Genomic DNA, 19,230 nt, shown 5'->3' with positions numbered 1-19,230 from the left:
TAAGTCAAGCTCCCGCTATTCCCGCCTTTTCCCCCCACCCCGAAAGTGATAGTTTGACTGCCGGCTGCTTGTTAAGGTAGGGTCAGTCTAGCTCCCGCTATCCCTTCCCCTCCTCCTTCCCCCCCCCCGAAAGGTGACGTGTGGGGCTCTGGTCCAAACAGTAATCACTAGACTCACTGCTCCCAGCACTACTGTAAGTACATGCGTGCCTTGTATTCTAGTGGATTTATGGGTTGAAAGCTTCACTTTTGACCAATAATAAACTTAGTCTTTTCAGCCTTGCTCTATGTTGACTGTTGCAATAATCACCACATCTTTTAGGTATTGTACTTATCATGGAGAGTGATTATTTAAGCAGTGGGTAACCTGTCTATCTTTTCAGCTTGGATGACAGGGAGGGTCACCTGTCAATCAACGAGAAGAACTGGTGGAGATGGACTACCGTCCTGAGACTTACCCTTTTTGGATTTAATTACCTGTGCACCTGTATGAAATTGCAGGACGTAACCCCTCATCATTGCAGCGGTAAAGAACCTGCTTTCCTGTCATCAGGATATAATACTCAAGGCTATACTGTGAAGAACTAGCCAGTGGGTCGTAACCAACACCTGCGACCCTCCCCCCATCATCAGCAACGGCTACGATTTCAACAACACAGTGTCACCAACACCAGACACCCCTATATATATTAGCGTTGAATTCAGTTATCATTTATATTTTTTCATTTTTCATTTTCTTTAATGTAGGATTAATATTTCATATTTAAGTGTTTTATATTTTATATTTTCTATATAATAAAGTGTTTATGTTTTTCTGTTATTATTTCTTTTTCTATTCATTAATTTTCCTGAGGAGGAGCCAGCCTTGGTAATACTGTCTGAAGTTAATACAGGGCTGAGTAAGTCTTCACACTCACCTTTTGTGTTGTGTCCGTTAATCTTGACTGCTAGTGCCCCTTCATTATCAACTTTGTTGTATCACCATCATGACATCCTCTTACCTATCCATTGATATATGTCATTTCGTCATTTATCTTGTTGATTAGCGCAACTTTCTCATTACCTAATTTTATTTCTATCCCTTTTTATACTTGCTCACTTTCATCATGACATAACAATGGCAGGTATAGACTGGTGCTGTTGAAGGTGTTTGCATCGCTGAAGCAGCGGATCCTCTGGAAGTGGGACCAGGACACGATGGACGACCTCCCGCCCAACGTGCGTCTTGCCAAGTGGCTTCCACAGCAAGATATTCTTGGTTTGTTTACCCACACAATTATATTAATATTCTGTTAAGAATATTAAAAGTCTCGAACTAAGATTAAAACTACATTAAATATAGGATTAAACCTGGACAAGATACCACTGCTCTGTTTATTCATGTGAGAGATTTTAACCATCCAATTGATTTTCAAAAGGCAGAAAAAGTTGTATCAAGGAAATCCATTGTCGACAGGAATATAAATGAATCATGTTTCATAAAAAGCAGTTTTGAAAATATTATGAATATTTCTTTTGGTTTATATAAATTGGATTCATTTATAATTAATAAAATTTGGGAAGAAATTAATGATACATTAGACATGAGCCGGAATGCTATTCTCAGGTTTGCCAGGAGCTTATATGTTCCAACAGTTATCTGGTTGATGTGCGCCTCAGGAGATGTGCTTGGCATTACACTCACCCTACGATCCTTTTCCTCGAGTGAGATTTGCAGTATTTGGCCACCTAACCTGTCTGTGGTCTTCTTTTCCCGTCCCCGATCTTCATGACTTTGCATTTGGTGGTGTTGAATTCCAGGACCCAGTTGCTAGATGGTTCCTGCTTCCACAACGTCATTTGCCAGACTATTTCACTTCCTGACAACTCTATGACTCAAGAAATAATTCCCAACATCCCATTGATTCATCTGAGTATTCAACTTCCAATTGTGATCCCTTGTTTCTGTGTCCCATCTCTGGAACATCCTGTCTCTGTCCACCTTGTCAATTCCTCTCAGTATTTTGTACGTCGTCATCTAGTCTTCCCTAAACCTCCTGTCCTCTAGTGTCGAGAGGCCGATTTCCCTTAACCTTTCTTCGTAGGACATTCTCCTTAGCTCTGGGACTAGTCTTGTTGCAAACCGGCAAATCACCTGTGTGTGTGTACTCACCTAATTGTACTCACCTAATTGTGGTTGCAGGGATCGAGACTCAGCTCCTGGCCCCGCCTCTTCACTGACCGCTACTGGGTCCTCCCTCTCCCTGCTCCATGAGCTTGATCATACCTCGTCTTAAAACTATATATGGTTCCTGCCTCCACTACGTCGCTTGCCAGAATATTCCACTTCATAACAACTCCGTGGCTGAAGAATTACCTCCTAACATTCCTGTCAGCCTATACCCTGTCTGCGGTCTTCTTTGCCCTTTCCTGAGTTTGCATTTGGCGGGGTTAAATTGTAGGAGCCAGTTGCTGGACCACGTGTCCAGCCTGTCCAGGTCTCTTTGTAGACCTGACTGGTCTTCATCTGATTTAGTTCTCCTCATTAACCTCACATCATTTGCAAATAAGGACACTCCTGTGTCTATCCCTTCTGTCATGTCATTCACATATACCAAAAATAGCACTTGTCCTAGAACTGACCCCTGTGGGACCCCGCTCGTCACAGGCGCCCACCGTGATACCTCATCACGTACCATGACTCGCTATTGCGTCCCTGTCAGGTATTCCCTGATCCACTGCAGTGCCTTTCCTGTTATACGTGCTTGATCCTCTAGCTTCTGCACTAATCTCTTGTGAGGAACTGTGTCGAAGGCCTTGCAGTCCAAGAAAATGCAATCGACCCACCCCTCCCTCTCATGTCTTACTTCAGTTTCCCTGTCATAAAACTCCAGTAGGTTTGTGACACAGGATTTGCCTTCCATGAATCCGCGCTGGTTGTTGTTAATAACCTTGTTCTGTTCTAGGTGCTCCACCACTCTCCTCCTGATAATCTTCTCCATGACTTTGCATACTATACATGTCAGTGACACTGGTCTAAAGTTTAGTGCTTCGTTTCTGTCCCCTTTCTTAAAGATTGGGATCACATTTGCTGTCTTCCATACTTCTGGTAGTTGCCCAGTTTCAAGGGATGTGTTGAAGACTGTGGTTAGTGGCACACAGTGTCTCTGCTCCCTCTCTAAGGACCCACGGAGAGATGTCAGGTCCCATCCCCTCTGAGGTATCAAGGTCACTTAGAAGCTTCTTCACCTCCTCCTCGGTTGTGTGTATTTCATCCAACACTTGTTGGCATATCCCTTGTTGATGTACCCCTCTGTTTTGTCTTTCCAGTGCCCCTTCTGTCTCCACTGTAAATACTTCCTGAAATCTTGTGTGTAGCTCCTAACATACTTCTTGGTTGTTTCTTGTGAACTCCGGTCCTTCTTTCCTCAACCTGATTACCTGGTCCTTGACTGTTGTCTTCTTCCTGATGTCGTTGCAAAGCAGTTTTGGGTCAGACTTGACTTTCGATGCTATTTCGTTTTCGTACTGCCGCTGTGCCTCACTCCTTATCTGTGCATACTCATTTCTGGATCATCGATTAATCTCTTTATTTTCCTGGGTCCTTTGCCTTCTGTACTTTTTCCATTCTCTAGCATACTTAGTTTTTGTCTCCCTACACCTTTGGGTAAACCATGGGCTGATTCTGGTCTTTCCATTATTTCTGTTACCCTTGGGAACAAACCTTTTCTCTGCCTCCTTGTATTTTGTTGTTACTTAGTCCATCATTTCGTTTACTGACTTTCCTACCAACTCTCTCCCCCACTGAACCTCTTGCAGGAAGGCCCTCATGCCTGTGTAGTGTCCCCTTTTTAGTTTTGCTTTTCCCTTTCTACTCCTGTTGCCCTCTCCACTTGTAGCTCTACAATGTATTCAAAGCTCAGAACCATGTGATCACTAGCTCTAAGGGGCCTTTCATATGTGATGTCCTCGATGTCTAAGCTACTCATGGTGAACAGAAGGTCCAGTCTTGCTGGTTCATCTTCCCCTCTCTCTCCTTAATATGTTGGTGCATGAGGGTTTCCCGGACCACATCCATCATCTTGGCTCTCCTTGCTTTGGGACCCCCATGTGGCTCCAGGTTTTCCCAGTTAATCTCCCTGTGTTTGAAGTCGCCCATAACCAGCAACTTTGCTCAACTCGATTGGGTTCTTCTTGCCACCTCAGCTATTGTGTCCACCATTGCTCTGTTGAACTCATCATATTCATCTCTCGACCTCCTGCAGTTCTGTGGTGGGTTATACATCACTGCAATGACTACCTTATGTTCCCCTGACTGAACTGTACCTTCTATGTAATCTCTTTCTCCAGTCTCGTCCATTCTTTCCATTTACTGATAACTCCATCTGGTTTTAATGAGCAGTGCAACCCCACCTCCCCCTCTGCTCCTTCTATTCTTCCTCAGGATCTAATATCCAGGTGGGATGATTGCGTCTGTTACTGTCCCCATGAGTTTTGTTTCTGTGACTGCTATGATGTCTGGGGACATCTTGATTCTTTCATGCCACTCCTCACATTTATTCATTATTCATTCATGTCCCAAACCTTCAACTTCTTTTCTATAACTGTGTTCTGGGGAGAATGGTGGGTTTGGGGAAGCATGTGCCCTGGCAGGGGCCTATAGGGTGTTGATGTGGGGGTGGGGTCTGTGGTGTGTGGGTTGGGGACAGAGGGCCTATGGGGGTTGCAGAGGGGGTGGGGGCAGAGAGCCTATGGGGGGATACAGTGGGGGTGGGGATTGTGGTGTGGGGGACGGAGATAAAGGGTATAGTGTATGGGCTTCTATGAGTTACTGTGGGGGTGGGGTTTGTGGTGAGGGGGGATGGGGGCAGAGGGTACAGTGTGTTGGTTACTGTGGGGATGGGGGCAGAGGGTACAGTGTGTGGGTTTTGGATTAGGTTGTTTGATTGCATTGGGGTTGCTGTGGTTGGGTTCCTTCCATGGGTGGTACTGGAGGAGGTTATGCTTGTTGTTCTACCTGGGTCTGGTTCCTCCTGCTCCCCTCTTTCCTTGCCTCCCATTCCACCTTGCAAAGTTGCATCCTCTCTTTCAGTATCATCCTTTCTTCTTGTGTTCTGTCTCGGTTGAGGTACATGCTCTGGTATTCAGTTTTTTTCCTTAGACACACTTTCTCTTGCAGGATCCGGTTTCGATCTGACTCTGCCTTGAAAATCACTGACTGGATGCTTTTTTCCTCTCGCAAACCACCCAATTCTCCGAAAATTTGTCAGCTGGGTCATGTCGTCCTCTCCTATTGCTTTAATGATGCTTTCAATCTTTTTTTTTCCTCCTGTTTTCTTGCTTCGTAAGTTTCCCCTTCTTCTTCTTGGAGCCCATAGACAAAAACTGCCTTCTCCCTTTCGTCCTCCCACTGTGCTTCAATGAGCATCCTCTGAAATGAACTAATTTCTGCCATTGATGTGTCTGTTCTTACTGTCTCTTCCTTAACCTGTGTCCCTATGTTTTCCTGTTCCTGGACACAGCATTTGTCTGTTATAGCCTCTGCATATAGCTTAGCTATTTCATTGGCTATGGTCACCTCTTGTGTTTCTGCATTTCTTCCTGTCTTTTCCAGGCCTCACCTGGGCCTGGTAGAGTCATCACATATGGTGTAGCTCCTCTGCACCCTGCAGTCCCTGCATTGTGACTGATGTAGCAGTTCTTGATGTCGATGCTGTACTGTCCTTTGGATCTTTAGGCTGTTTCAGACTTTTTAGTTCCTCTACTAAATTCTGTATCTTAGCTTCTGCTGCTATGACTTGTAACTCCCATTTCCTGCTCTCCTCAGCTATTCTCTCTTCCATTTTCTTGTGTGTGTGTGTGTGTGTGTGTGTGTGTGTGTGTGTGTGTGTGTGTGTGTGTGTGTGTGTGTGTGTGTGTGTGTGTGTGTGTGTCTGTCTGTCTGTGTAATATGGGATTGCTGGATGCTAGGATTTGTGGTATTTTCTCAGCTAGGTTCCTAGCTGAAGCAAATTCCTTCTCGATGTTGTTGACGTTGTTGTGTTTTTTATTCCAACTCATGGAGTTGCTTCAGTTTGTAACATGTAGGTCATATTTCGAGAAACATGGACTTTTATTAACAGTATTTACCTATCCAGGGGATCCTCGACTACGACTTTTCATCACCCATGGTGGTCTACTGAGCATCCAGGAGGCCACCTATCACGGTATTCCCATCTTGGGAATGCCCGTTTTCGTTGATCAGCATCACAATGTGCGGCAGGTGCAAGATGAGGGCTGGGGACGCCATCAAGCCTGGGAGGACCTCACCTACGACCTCTTCCTCCAGAATATCCATCAAGTCATAAATGACATCAAGTAATAATTTTGGGGGGTTATGTTGCTTTCTGGGACAGTTGCAGATATGCTTAAGTTATATGGAACAGAATTTCAATAACTAGCTCACTTTCTCTAATGTTAAATTACCGTAACAATGCTTTCTAGAGTTTAATACTTGTTCGTACTCCATGTTTACCTGGAGAGAGTTCTGGGGGTCAACACCCCCGCGGTCTGGTCTGTGACCAGGCCCATGTGTACAACTGAAATCTTAAGACTGCCATATGGTCATATTTCAGTGCAGAATGAATTGAAAATTCTTTTCCTTCCGACCCATTTACACACTATCAGAACGAAAACTCCAATTTTAATTCAGATACTAATTATCAACACGATGCATGAATTAAAGGCTGAAGCAAATAAAGACAACTATTAACTATTAAATACATTAGTAACGGGATACTATGAAAGAATGTCAGTGGGCAAATGAGCCTATTCCAGTAAGACAAATACATCTTAAGGATATAATTCATTTGAAGGTTTTTACCACTGTAGTAAAACGCATTAAAATCCATTATTATTATTAATGTTATTATTATTATTATTATTAATCAAAAAGAAGCGCAAAACCCACTAGGGTCATACAGCGCTGCAGGGCAGAGGGTGATGATGGATCATAGAGTAGCAAGGATGGAGAGAAGAACAGAGGTAGACTTAAAAAAGAATAATAATAATAATAAATAATAATAATATTAATAATAATAATAATAATAATAATGTCTTTATTTACTACAAGTACATGACATCAATGACATACTACTATATAGAAAGCTGCTTGTTATGCTGATCATTTCGGGCAAATTAGGTCAGTTTGGTCCCAGGATGCGACCCACACCAGTTGACTAACACCCAGGTACCCATTTTACTGATGAGTGAACATAGACAACCAGTGTAAGGTAACTCGTCCGATGTTTCCACCCACTTCGCCAGATATCGAACTCGGACCCTCGCCGTGTGAAGTGAGAGCGTTTGCCACCAGGCCAGAGGGCACCGTGCAAAAAATATTATCAAAGATTGAGTAATAAACCAATTGCTGTTAAAAAATCAGAGGGAGTCCGAGTCAAAAGTTGGGCCATCAGCAAGGTGGAAAGATCAAGTAAGAGAGTTAGAGCGATGACTACGTTAGAGATAAATTCTGCATACTCTATGAAAGACATGACAGTCCAATAGAATATGACAAACAGACCGGAACCCACTAATTCTCACAAAGTGGAACAGAGCACTTCTTCCTGAGATACCCATGAGTAAGACAGGAGCGCAGTCTCCCAACCTCGGCATCGATGACAATAAGGAAAGAGAGCTAAACTTGGCTTGATAGAATATAATTTGTTATGAGTCATATTGGACCAACGGTATAGCCAACGGTTGTGAGAAAAAGAAAGAAATTTAAAGTAAAAAGAAAATGAGGGGGAAGGGAAGGTGGAGGGGTTGCTCCTAGAAGGAATGAAAGGGTCATCAATAACATTTAATGCCCAAGAGGACCTCTATGCAGCCAATAGTACAAATACAGCATGGAACCCATGCCATACCATACCTTTCATGCCAATACACTGACAATCCAGCATAGCAGCCTCACATCTGCTGAGAAACCTCGGTGGACAAAAGAGAGGGTGGTCGGTTATCCACCACAAGGCATACTTCCTTTAGCCACCACTTCTGCAATATGACAGGCAGCTTCCAAAGATACACGCATCACCCGATAGACATCATAAGCCTTCCCTTTCCTAGGATACCAGAGAGGAATTGAAGCATCCCCAGATGATTCAGATTCCATGGCAAACTACACTACCAAGGACTTCAATGGAATGGGACGGAGATACCCTTTCCCGAACCTAGGCACTAGAATACCTGAGGTGAGGACCCCAGTGACTGAAAACAGGGAAAGGAAGAGTTAGGGAAAGGAGGAATGGAAAAGGAGGGATGGGGAGGATGGGACAGGGTAGGGGGATTGGGAGTAATTAGATTCAGTCAGAGGAAGAAGACTGAAAGGTCCAATTCCTCAGACCAAAATCCTCTTTACCACGACAAGAAGCCTTCCTTTAAATCGGATTAAAATCCTATAAGGGATGTTAACGATGGTTCATTTACGTTGAATTCTTTAACATGAATTCACATTCCTAGCGACGCAAAAATCACATACAGTAGGAGTATACTACACACAATGTGCGAGTACCACACACCATTCCCCAGCAGCATACTCCAGGGACCTGAACTGCACACCATGCACCAGTACCACACGATATGAAAAAATAGCACACACTATGTAACAGTGCAACAAACAATCCATTCGTGTAGCATAGCTTGCACCAGTACAATATACGACACACGAGTGCCAATACAGACATTACACTGGTACCATACACAATGTATCTAAACTACCCGTGTGTTGTACCTGTACCACACACAATACTCTAATACCATGCACCAGTACCACATTCCAAAACTACAGGACAAGTATCAGATTCTTCTGATGGGTTCAGGGAGCCTGGGGAATCAAAGAAACATCATTATCACCATCATTATCACCATCATTATCACCATCATTATCACCATCATTTCCTTTAATAACAAAAATGGCAAGTCTTATGCAACGGATCTTCACTCAATATGAGTCAGAGCTGCAATAGCGCCTATGACCTGGAGACTGAGGTATTAACTCTACATGCACAGATGTGCTAATGACGGTGTATAGAAACCATTACAAAATATTGCAAACAGGTCGTATCATGCTATTTGCATGACTACCTTCTCATGCAAACAACTAGGCTTAATAAAAAATAACAATTCACTTACTGTATGGAGCTCTACTAAGTCTGATATCACTTATGTGAATTTATACATGTCAACAATTGTTCTATACACTGTAAGGGGAGTAAAAAAAAGAGAGAGATTTATAATTCATCGATTATATTAAATCAGAAGATAATGATATACAAAGGTAAACAATGAACAGAAGAAAAAGATCTATCGTTGTACTAGCAGGCTTCATCCTTCTCAAAGACAGAATTTGGAGGCATCAACAATCACTTAGATTAGCAATGTACTTTGGCACACAATGGTAAAACATTTTGAAAACGTATTACAGCTTTTTCAGACACTCAGAGGGAATTTGAAACAACCATTCAGAGTTATGAAAAGAAAATATAGAATATATAAGAGAAAAAAATAAACAACTTTTTAGGCAAAACATAAAAATTTTCCTAACTCAAGCAAAAAATCACAAATAAAATTCAGAAATTGATATGTAGAAGCAAAGCTAATATGTATATACAAAATATTGAAGAAATTCTGATGTGCCAATGGACGTGATAAATAGGTACCAGGATTCACGATGTGTGAATGAGAAGTCTCTGTGAGTCGAGGTAGTCACTGGTGGTTGTGACTGTGTGAGACGAGGTAGTCACTGGTGGTTGTGACTGTGTGAGACGAGGTAGTCACTGGTGGATGTGACTGTGTGAGACGAGGTAGTCACTGGTGGATGTGACTGTGTGAGACGAGGTAGTCACTGGTGGACGTGACTGTGTGAGACGAGGTAGTCACTGGTGGACGTGACTGTGTGAGACGAGGTAGTCACTGGTGGATGTGACTGTGTGAGACGAGGTGGTCACGGGTAGTTCTGACTGTGTGACACGAGGTAGTCATTTGTGGTTGTGGCTGCGTGAGACGAGGTGGTCACTGGTGGGCGTGACTGTGTGAGACGAGGTGGTCACTGGAGGTTGTGACTGTGTGAGAGGAGGTGATCATTGGTGGTTGTGACAAAGTGAGACGAGGTGGTCAATGATGGATGTGACTGTGTGAGAAGAGGTAGTCACTGGTGGCTGTGACTGTGTGAGACGAGGTAGTTACTGACTCATTTTTGGATATCAAAATGGCTGAACATACAGTACGGAGAGTAAATACTATCTGCATAGAGCTGGTTCGTGGTACGTTAAGTGGAGATACGATGAACGTACTTCTCCCTAACATCATCAGGGACACATATGGTATCCCCAACGAGGAATTATATGGCGTCGCTCTTAATGGTTTGACAAGAATCTTCGTGAAATTTCTGAGAGCCGGCTTCTACACAAGAATTGTCGAGCAGTACCAGGAACAACGCATGAGTGTGAATTCAGCGATGGATGTTGTGTTACATGATGTTTCTAAGTACTTCACATGGGTGAAGGTACGGAATGTACCCTTCGAGGCTACGGCGTATGGACTACAGGAGTTTTTTCGCAGTTATGGGACAGTGCATTCTGCAACCATGGGGGTATGGAGGGATGGTCTGTATGAAGGAATGCCGGAAGGTTCTTACACCCTTAAAATGTCTTTAACAAGGCCTATACCATCCTATGTAACGATGACCGGTTGTAGAACACAGGTTTATGTGTACTATGCGGGTCAGAGAAAAACATGTCATCTGTGCAGCTCTTATGAGCACATGGCAGCCCAGTGTCCTAGGAGGCGGGCTCCTCGAATTCTGGAAACGCCGATTGTGATACAACAGTCGTGTGATTTGGTGCCTGGCTCTGTTGCCCTGGGAGGCCATCTCTGGAGCGTGGAGGTCGACCGGGAGGTGGCAGAGGAGGAGACGTGTGTCACTATCCCAGGGGAGTTGGGGGAGTCGAAGGTGTTATCTGAGGAGTCTTTAGTCCAGGAAGCTTCGACTCAGGAGGGTTTACTGGCAGATGTCATCAAGGATTTTTTGGATGGGGATGAGCCCGGTGCAGAAGGTGTCCTCAGTTTATGTGAAGTTGGAGAGCTGGAGGGACAACAAATTGTGGAGAAAGACTTGAGTAAGAAAAGGCTGGAGCGTGTGGTGGCCGTGGAGGTACACCAGGAGGATTCGTTTGAGGGTGAGATGTGTGTAAGTGGAAGTTCTAGAAAAAGAACTGCGGCATCAGAGATAGACGAGGTTATTACCCCGGGGCAGAGGCCGGGGAAGAAGTCATGGGCAGCGGTTGTGGAGCCGATGCCACATAGTGGTAGAGGTGCGCCTGAGTTGCACAGTGGGAGAGGGAGGGGGGAGGTGACTGCACAGGATAACTCGAGTGGTAAGGGAATACGTAATGTGAAAAGTGCAGCGAGTAAATCCCAGCGGCATAGGGGAAAGCCGCCACTTCTATAATTTTCAGAAGTGTCACGCTTAATGTCAATGGACTTAAGACTGAGGTTAAGAAAGTTTGGTTGGAGTGGTTTTTACGGCGGTTTGATGTAGATATTTGCTTTTTGCAAGAGCATAATCATAGGGCTGGTTGTGTGTTGCGGTTAAAAGGATATCGGATGTATGTTACCAGTGGTTTGCAGTTGAAAGGTGGGGTAGTAGTGGCGATAAAGGAGACCAGCCCCTTGCGTGTCATCGGCTGGGAAGAGGGGGGGGTGGGAGGGTCGTGAGGGTGGATGGTGTCTGGGGCGAGAGTCGAGCTAGTTTTGTAGGAGTTTACATGCCAGCAACTAGCAATACCAGGGTAAAAGTAGATTTTGTCAGAGAGGTATTGCTGTATCACTTGAGAGGTTTGCCTGCTATAACAGTAATAGGTGGTGATTGGAATTGTGTGATTAGGAGTGGTGATGTCGAACCGAGAGGGGCGGGTTGTGTGCTGAGTGTGCTGAGGGATGTATTGCGAGATATTGGGGTTGTTGATGTGGTGGGGAGGGGGGGATACCTAGTGGAGCACACGTTCGTCCGTAGGGGATATGAAGCGCGATTGGACAGAATTTATATTAAGCAGGGTATAGATGTTGTGAGGGTGCAAACCTTCGATGTGGGGTTTTCGGATCACAGGGCGGTAATAGCAGATTTGATGTGGAATGGAGTGGTGCGTATTTATTCTGGGTACTGGAAATTAAATGTAAGACTTCTTAAGGAGGAGGAGGAGGGGCCTTTTTTCAGTGATTGGTGGTTGCCTTTTTGGGAGGCTAGGGACAGGGAGATAGATCTGTTAGATTGGTGGGAAATGCAGGCAAAACCGGGAATAGCGAATTTTTTTAAGGTTAGGGGACGGGAAGAGGCGAGGTGGCGTTTTGGGTTGCAAAATTATCTGGAGGGACAGTTGCAAGATTGTTATGTTGGGGGAGGTGGTAGGAGGGATGACATGGACAGTCTGCGGAGCAGGATCGCTGAATTACACAATGATAGGTTTGATGCAATTAGGGTTAGGGCGGGGTTAGAGGATGTATTGTGGGGTGATAAGCCGTCTGGGTTTGTTTTACGTAAATTTAGGGACCGACAGAGTGTAACCACCATTCTACAATTGGAGACAAGCCCTGGGGTGGGAGGGTATCCAGTGGGTCGAGTCCTATCCAATACGGAAAGTATGAGTCTCTATGCTGATAGTTGGTTTAGGGAGAAATGGAATTGGAGGGAGGGGGGTTCCTGGGAGGGTATTTTTGAAGGGGGGTTCCATAGCGTTTTAAGTGAGCAGGATAGAGTGGGGTTGGAGGTTGGTATAAGTGAGGTTGAGGTGGAAGAGGCAGTTTTCGGTATGAGTACCGGGAAAACACCAGGGATAGACGGTATACCAAATGATTTTTATAGAGCACATTGGGGGTGTATTAGGCAGTGCTTTGTTAGGCTATTGGATCATATGTTAACTAGTGGGAAGTTGGGCACATCGCAAAGTACGGGTGTCATAGTTTTGGTGCCAAAGAAGAGGGGAGGAAGAGAGTTGAGTGCTTACCGAGCAATATCTTTGATGTGTGCCGATTACAAGGTTTTTGCGAAAATTTTGGGTAATAGACTGAAGAAGGTCATGGGGTCGGTGATACATGGGGGACAATTTGGTATCCCGGGGAGGAGTATGCGGGTAGGTCATGGACGTATTCGGGATTTCCTTGAGGGTAGTAGTAAGGGAGGTATTCTAGGTCTGGATTGGGAGAAAGCTTATGATTATGTGGATAGGGAATTTTTGTTTGGGAGTATGGTGAGAATGGGTTTTGGAGGGAGGGTGGTTGGATGGGTGAGGACATTGTATGAGAATGCATCGATGAGAGTACAGGTAAATGGGAGGTTGGGTAGTTCAGTAAGCATGGCGAGGGGTTTAAGGCAGGGGTGTCCACTCTCCCAAATACTCTTTGCATGTATGCAGAATCCTTTCTATGTTCTGGTTGATGGTGGGATGGGAAGGATGGGGGAGAGAGGTGGATTTTGTGGGAATATTGTTGGTTATGTAGATGATACAACTGTTTTACTTAATGAGATAGAAGATTTAAGTAAAGTGGGAAGGGTAATTGAGATTTTTGGGAATGCTACTGGGATGAGAGTTAATAAGCAGAAATCACGGTTGCTGGAGGTAGGCAATTGGGTAGGAGGGACCTTGGGGGAGGAGTTTGGATGGATAACTGTAGATAGGCTAAAGATTTGTGGGATTTTGTATTTAGCAGATGTACAGGAGAGCAGGAGGGTTAATTCAGAAATGGTAATGGACAGAGCTTTGAGTAGGCTCAGGAGTTTAAGGGCCGGGGATGTAACCTTGCATCAAAGGGTTATTATTATTTTTTTTTTTTTATTATCACACCGGCCGATTCCCACCAAGGCAGGGTGGCCCAAAAAAGAAAAACTTTCACCATCATTCACTCCATCACTGTCTTGCCAGAAGGGTGCTTTACACTACAGTTTTTAAACTGCAACATTAACACCCCTCCTTCAGAGTGCAGGCACTGTACTTCCCATCTCCAGGACTCAAGTCCGGCCTGCCGGACTGCGGGTTGTGGTGGTAAATACACTGATTTATAGTAAGGTGTGGGGAGTGGCGGAAATTTACCCCTTAAGAAGTCAGGATATTATGGAATTACAAAGAAGAGCCTTAAGGTATGTGTGGGGTTTTGGGAGGGCGTGGTTGGGTAAAGATGTGGTAATGACTGCGGTAAGACAGGGAGGATTGGGATTGATGGCATTAGGGTCTAGGGTGAAGGCGCTATATGTGAAGCAGAGGTATATTCGGGCAGCGGGGGAAAGGGGTCTTCGGGTGGGGGAGGTGATGGGGGATATCCGCAAATGGTGGGGTGGCAGGGACTTAGTGGAGTGTGAAGATATGTTGCGGTTTATGTTAAAGGTCCGCAATGTTAAAAAACTCAAGGTAAAACGGTTAGTGGGTGTGGGTCGTCGTCAGAAATCAATGCAAGGGATGGCAGTGTATCCCACATATGATTGGAGAGTGATATGGGTGGAATTTAGTAAATTAAGAATACCGGCAAGAGCGAGGGAATTAGTATATAGATTTCTTATGGGGACGTTAGCATCGAAAGAGGTGCTAAGACGAATGGGTTTTGTGAGAGAGGCATCATGTGGTTTTTGTGGGGAAGTTGAAACGGCTTTTCATGTAGTATATTTTTGTTCTGCTTTGGAGGTGGTAAGATTGTGGTTGAAGAGGGTTTTCTTTTTATTGGGGGGGGGGGACAGATATCAACCCTCAGGGCTTTAATGTTAGATATGGGAGGGGTACCCAAAGAGGTGGGGAGGGCTATCAGATACGTAATAGTTGATTACTTGTATGTTTCTTGGGGGATGAGGGAGGTGGAGGGAAACATTAGGATAAAAGCGTTGGCGGCGTGTTTTTATAGGACAGCATGTAGGAACAAACAATTATATGGGGGAAGGTGGGCAATTAGTTTTCCGGAGGGATATCGTGAACTTACTGTTGAACGTCTACTCCGTTTGATGACGGGGTGAGAGGCAAGGGGTTGGTCTCTTCAGTGGTGTGTCCTCTTGGAGTGATTGGAAGCCTGATGAGGAAGGTTGATTGGTTTGCAAGGTGGTAGATGTGGGTAAAGTTTTTTTTTGCAGGGAGCCGTCGGGGGCTCCGGGGTATGTAGACCTTTATGAATTTGTAAAATCACAGAGTCAAAAGTAGTATGTGATTTTCTGTTTTTTCTCTTATTGTTATGAGAACCATTTTATATAGGGGGTTTATATTTATATGTATATTGTGAGGATATGTTTTATACATTCGAATCTGATGTTAGATTTATCCTTGTCATACGTCTCTTTTTTATCGTATTGAATGGGTACAAAATGACCTATGTACGAAAATATAAAAGTATTTGATGGGGTTTATATATACCCTTCATTTGACTGGAAGGTCATATTATATATTGAGTGTTAATAGGTAACATTAATTTTGTGTGTGTGTAGGTGTGTTTGTGGGAACCAATGTCTTAGGTATAGTTCTATCATTGGATGTAATATTTTTTTAGTTTATTTGGTGAAAAGTCATTTAGAGCTTTATTTCTATGTATGATCCAGTTTGTTCTGTACGAACAAGTGCACATACACGTATGTGTGTATATGCATGCGTATATGTATGCATGTATATATATGTGTATATATATGTATATATATATAATATATATATATATGTATGTATGTATATATATATATGCAATAAGATCACAGTAAACAGGTGATTTCAAAATATGCAAAACAACCACTCTGAAAGAATAGAGAAATTCCAAGCGCTTTCGTGAGTACTCACATTATCAAGGAACTATGTTCCTTGATAATGTGAGTACTCACGAAAGCGCTTGGAATTTCTCTATTCTTTCAGAGTGGTTGTTTTGCATATATATATATATATATATATATATATATATATATATATATATATATATATATATATATATATATATATATATATATATGTATATATATATATATGTATATATGTATATATATATGTGTGTGTGTGTGTGCTTGTAGGACTCATTCCTACATGTTTTATAATGACTCCGACTGTTTGTTTGGAAGTCGGTTGGTTGGGTTATTTTAGTAGAATTTGTTATATCACTGTGTTACAATGTTTTTTGTGTGTACCTGACATTGTCTGACACTTCTGTTTTGGATGTTATGTATTTAGTTTGTCTAGTTTTTTTTTTTAGTGATAAGTCCTTTTTTTTGTTTGTTTGTTCTAGTATAATCCAGTCTGTGCTGTAAGAACATATGTGCACATACATGTATGTGTATATGTGCATGTGTATGTATATACATATATACATGATTATAGGACTTATTCCTACATGTTTTATGACTCCGACGTTCTGTTTTGTAGTCGGTATGTTTTTTTTTCCCGTAAACGGGTTGGGTTTCTTACGGTAGAATTTCGTTATATCAATATGTTAAAATGTTTTTTTTTGTTTATTGTGTGTGTACTGACAGTGTCTGTCACGGTTTTGGATTTGCTAATTGTCGGCTTGTATCATGTGTATGTTGTTTTTAAATAAAATATAAAAAAAAAAATCACTTCTGGGCATGATTGTGTGAGAAGAGGTGGTCACTGGTGGACGTGACTGTGTGAGACGAGGCGGTCATTGGTGGTTGTCACTGTGTGAGACAAGGTGGTCACTGGTGGTTGTGAATGTGTGAGACGAGGTAGTCACTGGTGGTTGAGACTGTGTTAGACCAGGTAGTCATTTGTGGTTGTCACTGTGTGAGACGAGATAATCACTGGTGGTTGTGACTGTGTGAGACGAGGTGGTCACTGGTGGTTGTGACTGTGTGAGACGAGGTAGTCAATGGTGGACGTGACTGTGTGAGACAAGGTAGTCACTGCTGGACTTGACTGTGTGAGAGGAGGTAGTCACTGGTGGTTGTGACTCTATGAGACGAGGTAGTCACTCGTGGACTTGGCTGTGTGAGACGAGGTACTCACTGGTGGACTTGACAGTTTGAGACGAGGCAGTCACTGGTGGACGTGACTGTGTGAGACGAGATAGTCACTGGTGGACTTGACTGTGTGAGACGAGGTAGTCATTGGTGGTTGTGACTATGTGAGACGATATGGTCACTAGTGGTTGTGACTGTGTGAGACGACGTGAACACTTGTGGTTGTGACTGTGTGAGACGAGGTAGTCACTGGTGGTTGTGACTGTGTGAGACGAGGTGGTCACTGGTGGTTGTGACTGTGAGACGAGGTAGTCACCGGTGGTCTTGACTCTGTGAGGCGAGGTACTCACTTGCGGACTTGACGGTGTGAGTCGAGGTAGTCACTGGTGGACGTGACTGTGTAAGACGAGGTAGTCACTGGTGGACGTCACTGTGTGAGACGAGGTAATAGCTGGTGGTTGTGATTGTATGAGACGAGGTAGTCACTGGTCATCTTGACTGTGTGAGAAGAGGTAGTCACTTGTGGACGTGAATGTGTGAGACGAGGTAGTCATTGGTGGTTGTGACTGTATGAGATGAGGTAGTCACCGGTGGTCTTGACTCTGTGAGGCGAGGTACTCACTTGCGGACTTGACGGTGTGAGTCGAGGTAGTCACTGGTGGACGTGACTGTGTAAGACGAGGTAGTCACTGGTGGACGTCACTGTGTGAGACGAGGTAATAGCTGGTGGTTGTGATTGTATGAGACGAGGTAGTCACTGGTCAACTTGACTGTGTGAGAAGAGGTAGTCACTTGTGGACGTCACTGTGATAGACGAGGTATGCACTGGTGGCTGTGACAGTATGAGACGAGGTAGTCACAGGTGGACTTGACTGTGTGAGAAGAGGTAGTCACTGGTGGACTTGACTTTGTGAGACGAGGTAGTCACTGGTGGACGTGACTGTGTGAGACGAGGTAGTCACTGGCGGAAATGAAGGTGTGAGACGAGGTGGTCAGTGGTGGTTTTGACTGTGTGAGACGAGGTATTCACTGGTGGTTTTGACTGTGTGAGATGAGGTGGTCACTTGTGGTTGCGACTGTATGAGACGAGGTAGTCACTGGTGGTTGTGACTGTGTGAGACGAGGTTGTCACTGTTGGACGTGACTGTGTGAGACGAGGTAGTCACTGGTGGACTTGACTGTGTGAGACGAGGTAGTCACTGGTGGATATGAAGGTGTGAGACGAGGTGGCCAGTGGTGGTTTTGACTGTGAGTGACGAGGTATTCACTGGTGGTTTTGACTGTGTGAGATGAGGTGGTCACTTGTGGTTGTGACTGTATCAAACGAGGTAGTCTTTGGTGGTTGTGACTGTATGAGATGAGGTAGTCACCGGTGGTCTTGACTCTGTGAGGCGAGGTACTCACTTGTGGACTTGACGGTGTGAGTCGAGGTAGTCACTGGTGGACGTGACTGTGTAAGTCGAGGTAGTCAGTGGTGGACGTCACTGTGTGAGACGAGGTAGTCACTGGTGGTTGTGACTGTGTGAGACGAGGTAGTCGCTGGTTCACTTGACTGTGAGAAACGAGGTTGTCACTGTTGGACGTGACTGTGTGAGACGAGGTAGTCACTGGTGGACTTGACTGTGTGAGACGAGGTAGTCACTGGTGGATATGAAAGTGTGAGACTACGTGGCCAGTGGTGGTTTTGACAGTGAGAGACGAGGTATTCACTGGTGGTTTTGACTGTGTGAGATGAGGTGGTCACTTGTTGTTGTGACTGTATCAGACGAGGTAGTCATTGGTGGTTGTGACGATGTGAGACGATGTGGTCACTGGTGGTTGTGACTGTGTGAGAAGAGGTAGTAACTGTTGATTGTGACTGTGTGAGAAAGGTGGTCACTGGTGGTTGTGACTGTGTGAGACGAGGCGGTCACTGGTTTTTGTGATTGAGTGAGACGAGGTGGTCACTGGTGGACTTGACTGTGAGAGACGAGGTGGACACTGGTGGTTGTGACTGTGTGAGAAGAGGTAGTCACTAGTGGTTGTGACTGTGTGAGACGAGGTAGTCACTGGTGGTTGAGACTGTATGAGATGAGGTGGTCACTTGTGGCTGTGACTGTATGAGACGAGGTAGCCACTGATGGTTGTGACTGTGTGAGACGAGGTGGTCACTGGTGGTTGTGACTGTGTGAGACGAGGTAGTCATTGGTTGACGTGACTGTGTGAGACAAGGTAGTCACTGGTGGACTTGACTGTGTGAGACGAGGTAGTCACTGGTGGTTGTGACTCTATGAGACGAGGTAGTCACTCGTGGAC

The 19,230-nt window shown here is 44.4% G+C and overlaps 1 protein-coding gene across 1 annotated transcript in view; it reads left to right on the top strand.

The window, feature by feature from the left end:
* LOC128685992 (UDP-glycosyltransferase UGT5-like) overlaps nucleotides 1-19,230 on the top strand; it is a 265,203-nt gene that overhangs the window by 204,739 nt on the left and 41,234 nt on the right. Inside the window, 2 exon segments of the mRNA XM_070083438.1 lie at nucleotides 1,124-1,257; nucleotides 6,116-6,335. Of these exon segments, the coding sequence (XP_069939539.1) occupies nucleotides 1,124-1,257; nucleotides 6,116-6,335 (354 nt within the window).

This window comes from Cherax quadricarinatus, chromosome 9 (assembly GCF_038502225.1).
Source record: "Cherax quadricarinatus isolate ZL_2023a chromosome 9, ASM3850222v1, whole genome shotgun sequence".
Lineage (NCBI taxonomy): Eukaryota > Metazoa > Arthropoda > Malacostraca > Decapoda > Parastacidae > Cherax > Cherax quadricarinatus.
Note: the sequence above shows the minus strand (reverse complement) of the source record. Positions and strands in the feature narration are given on the sequence as shown.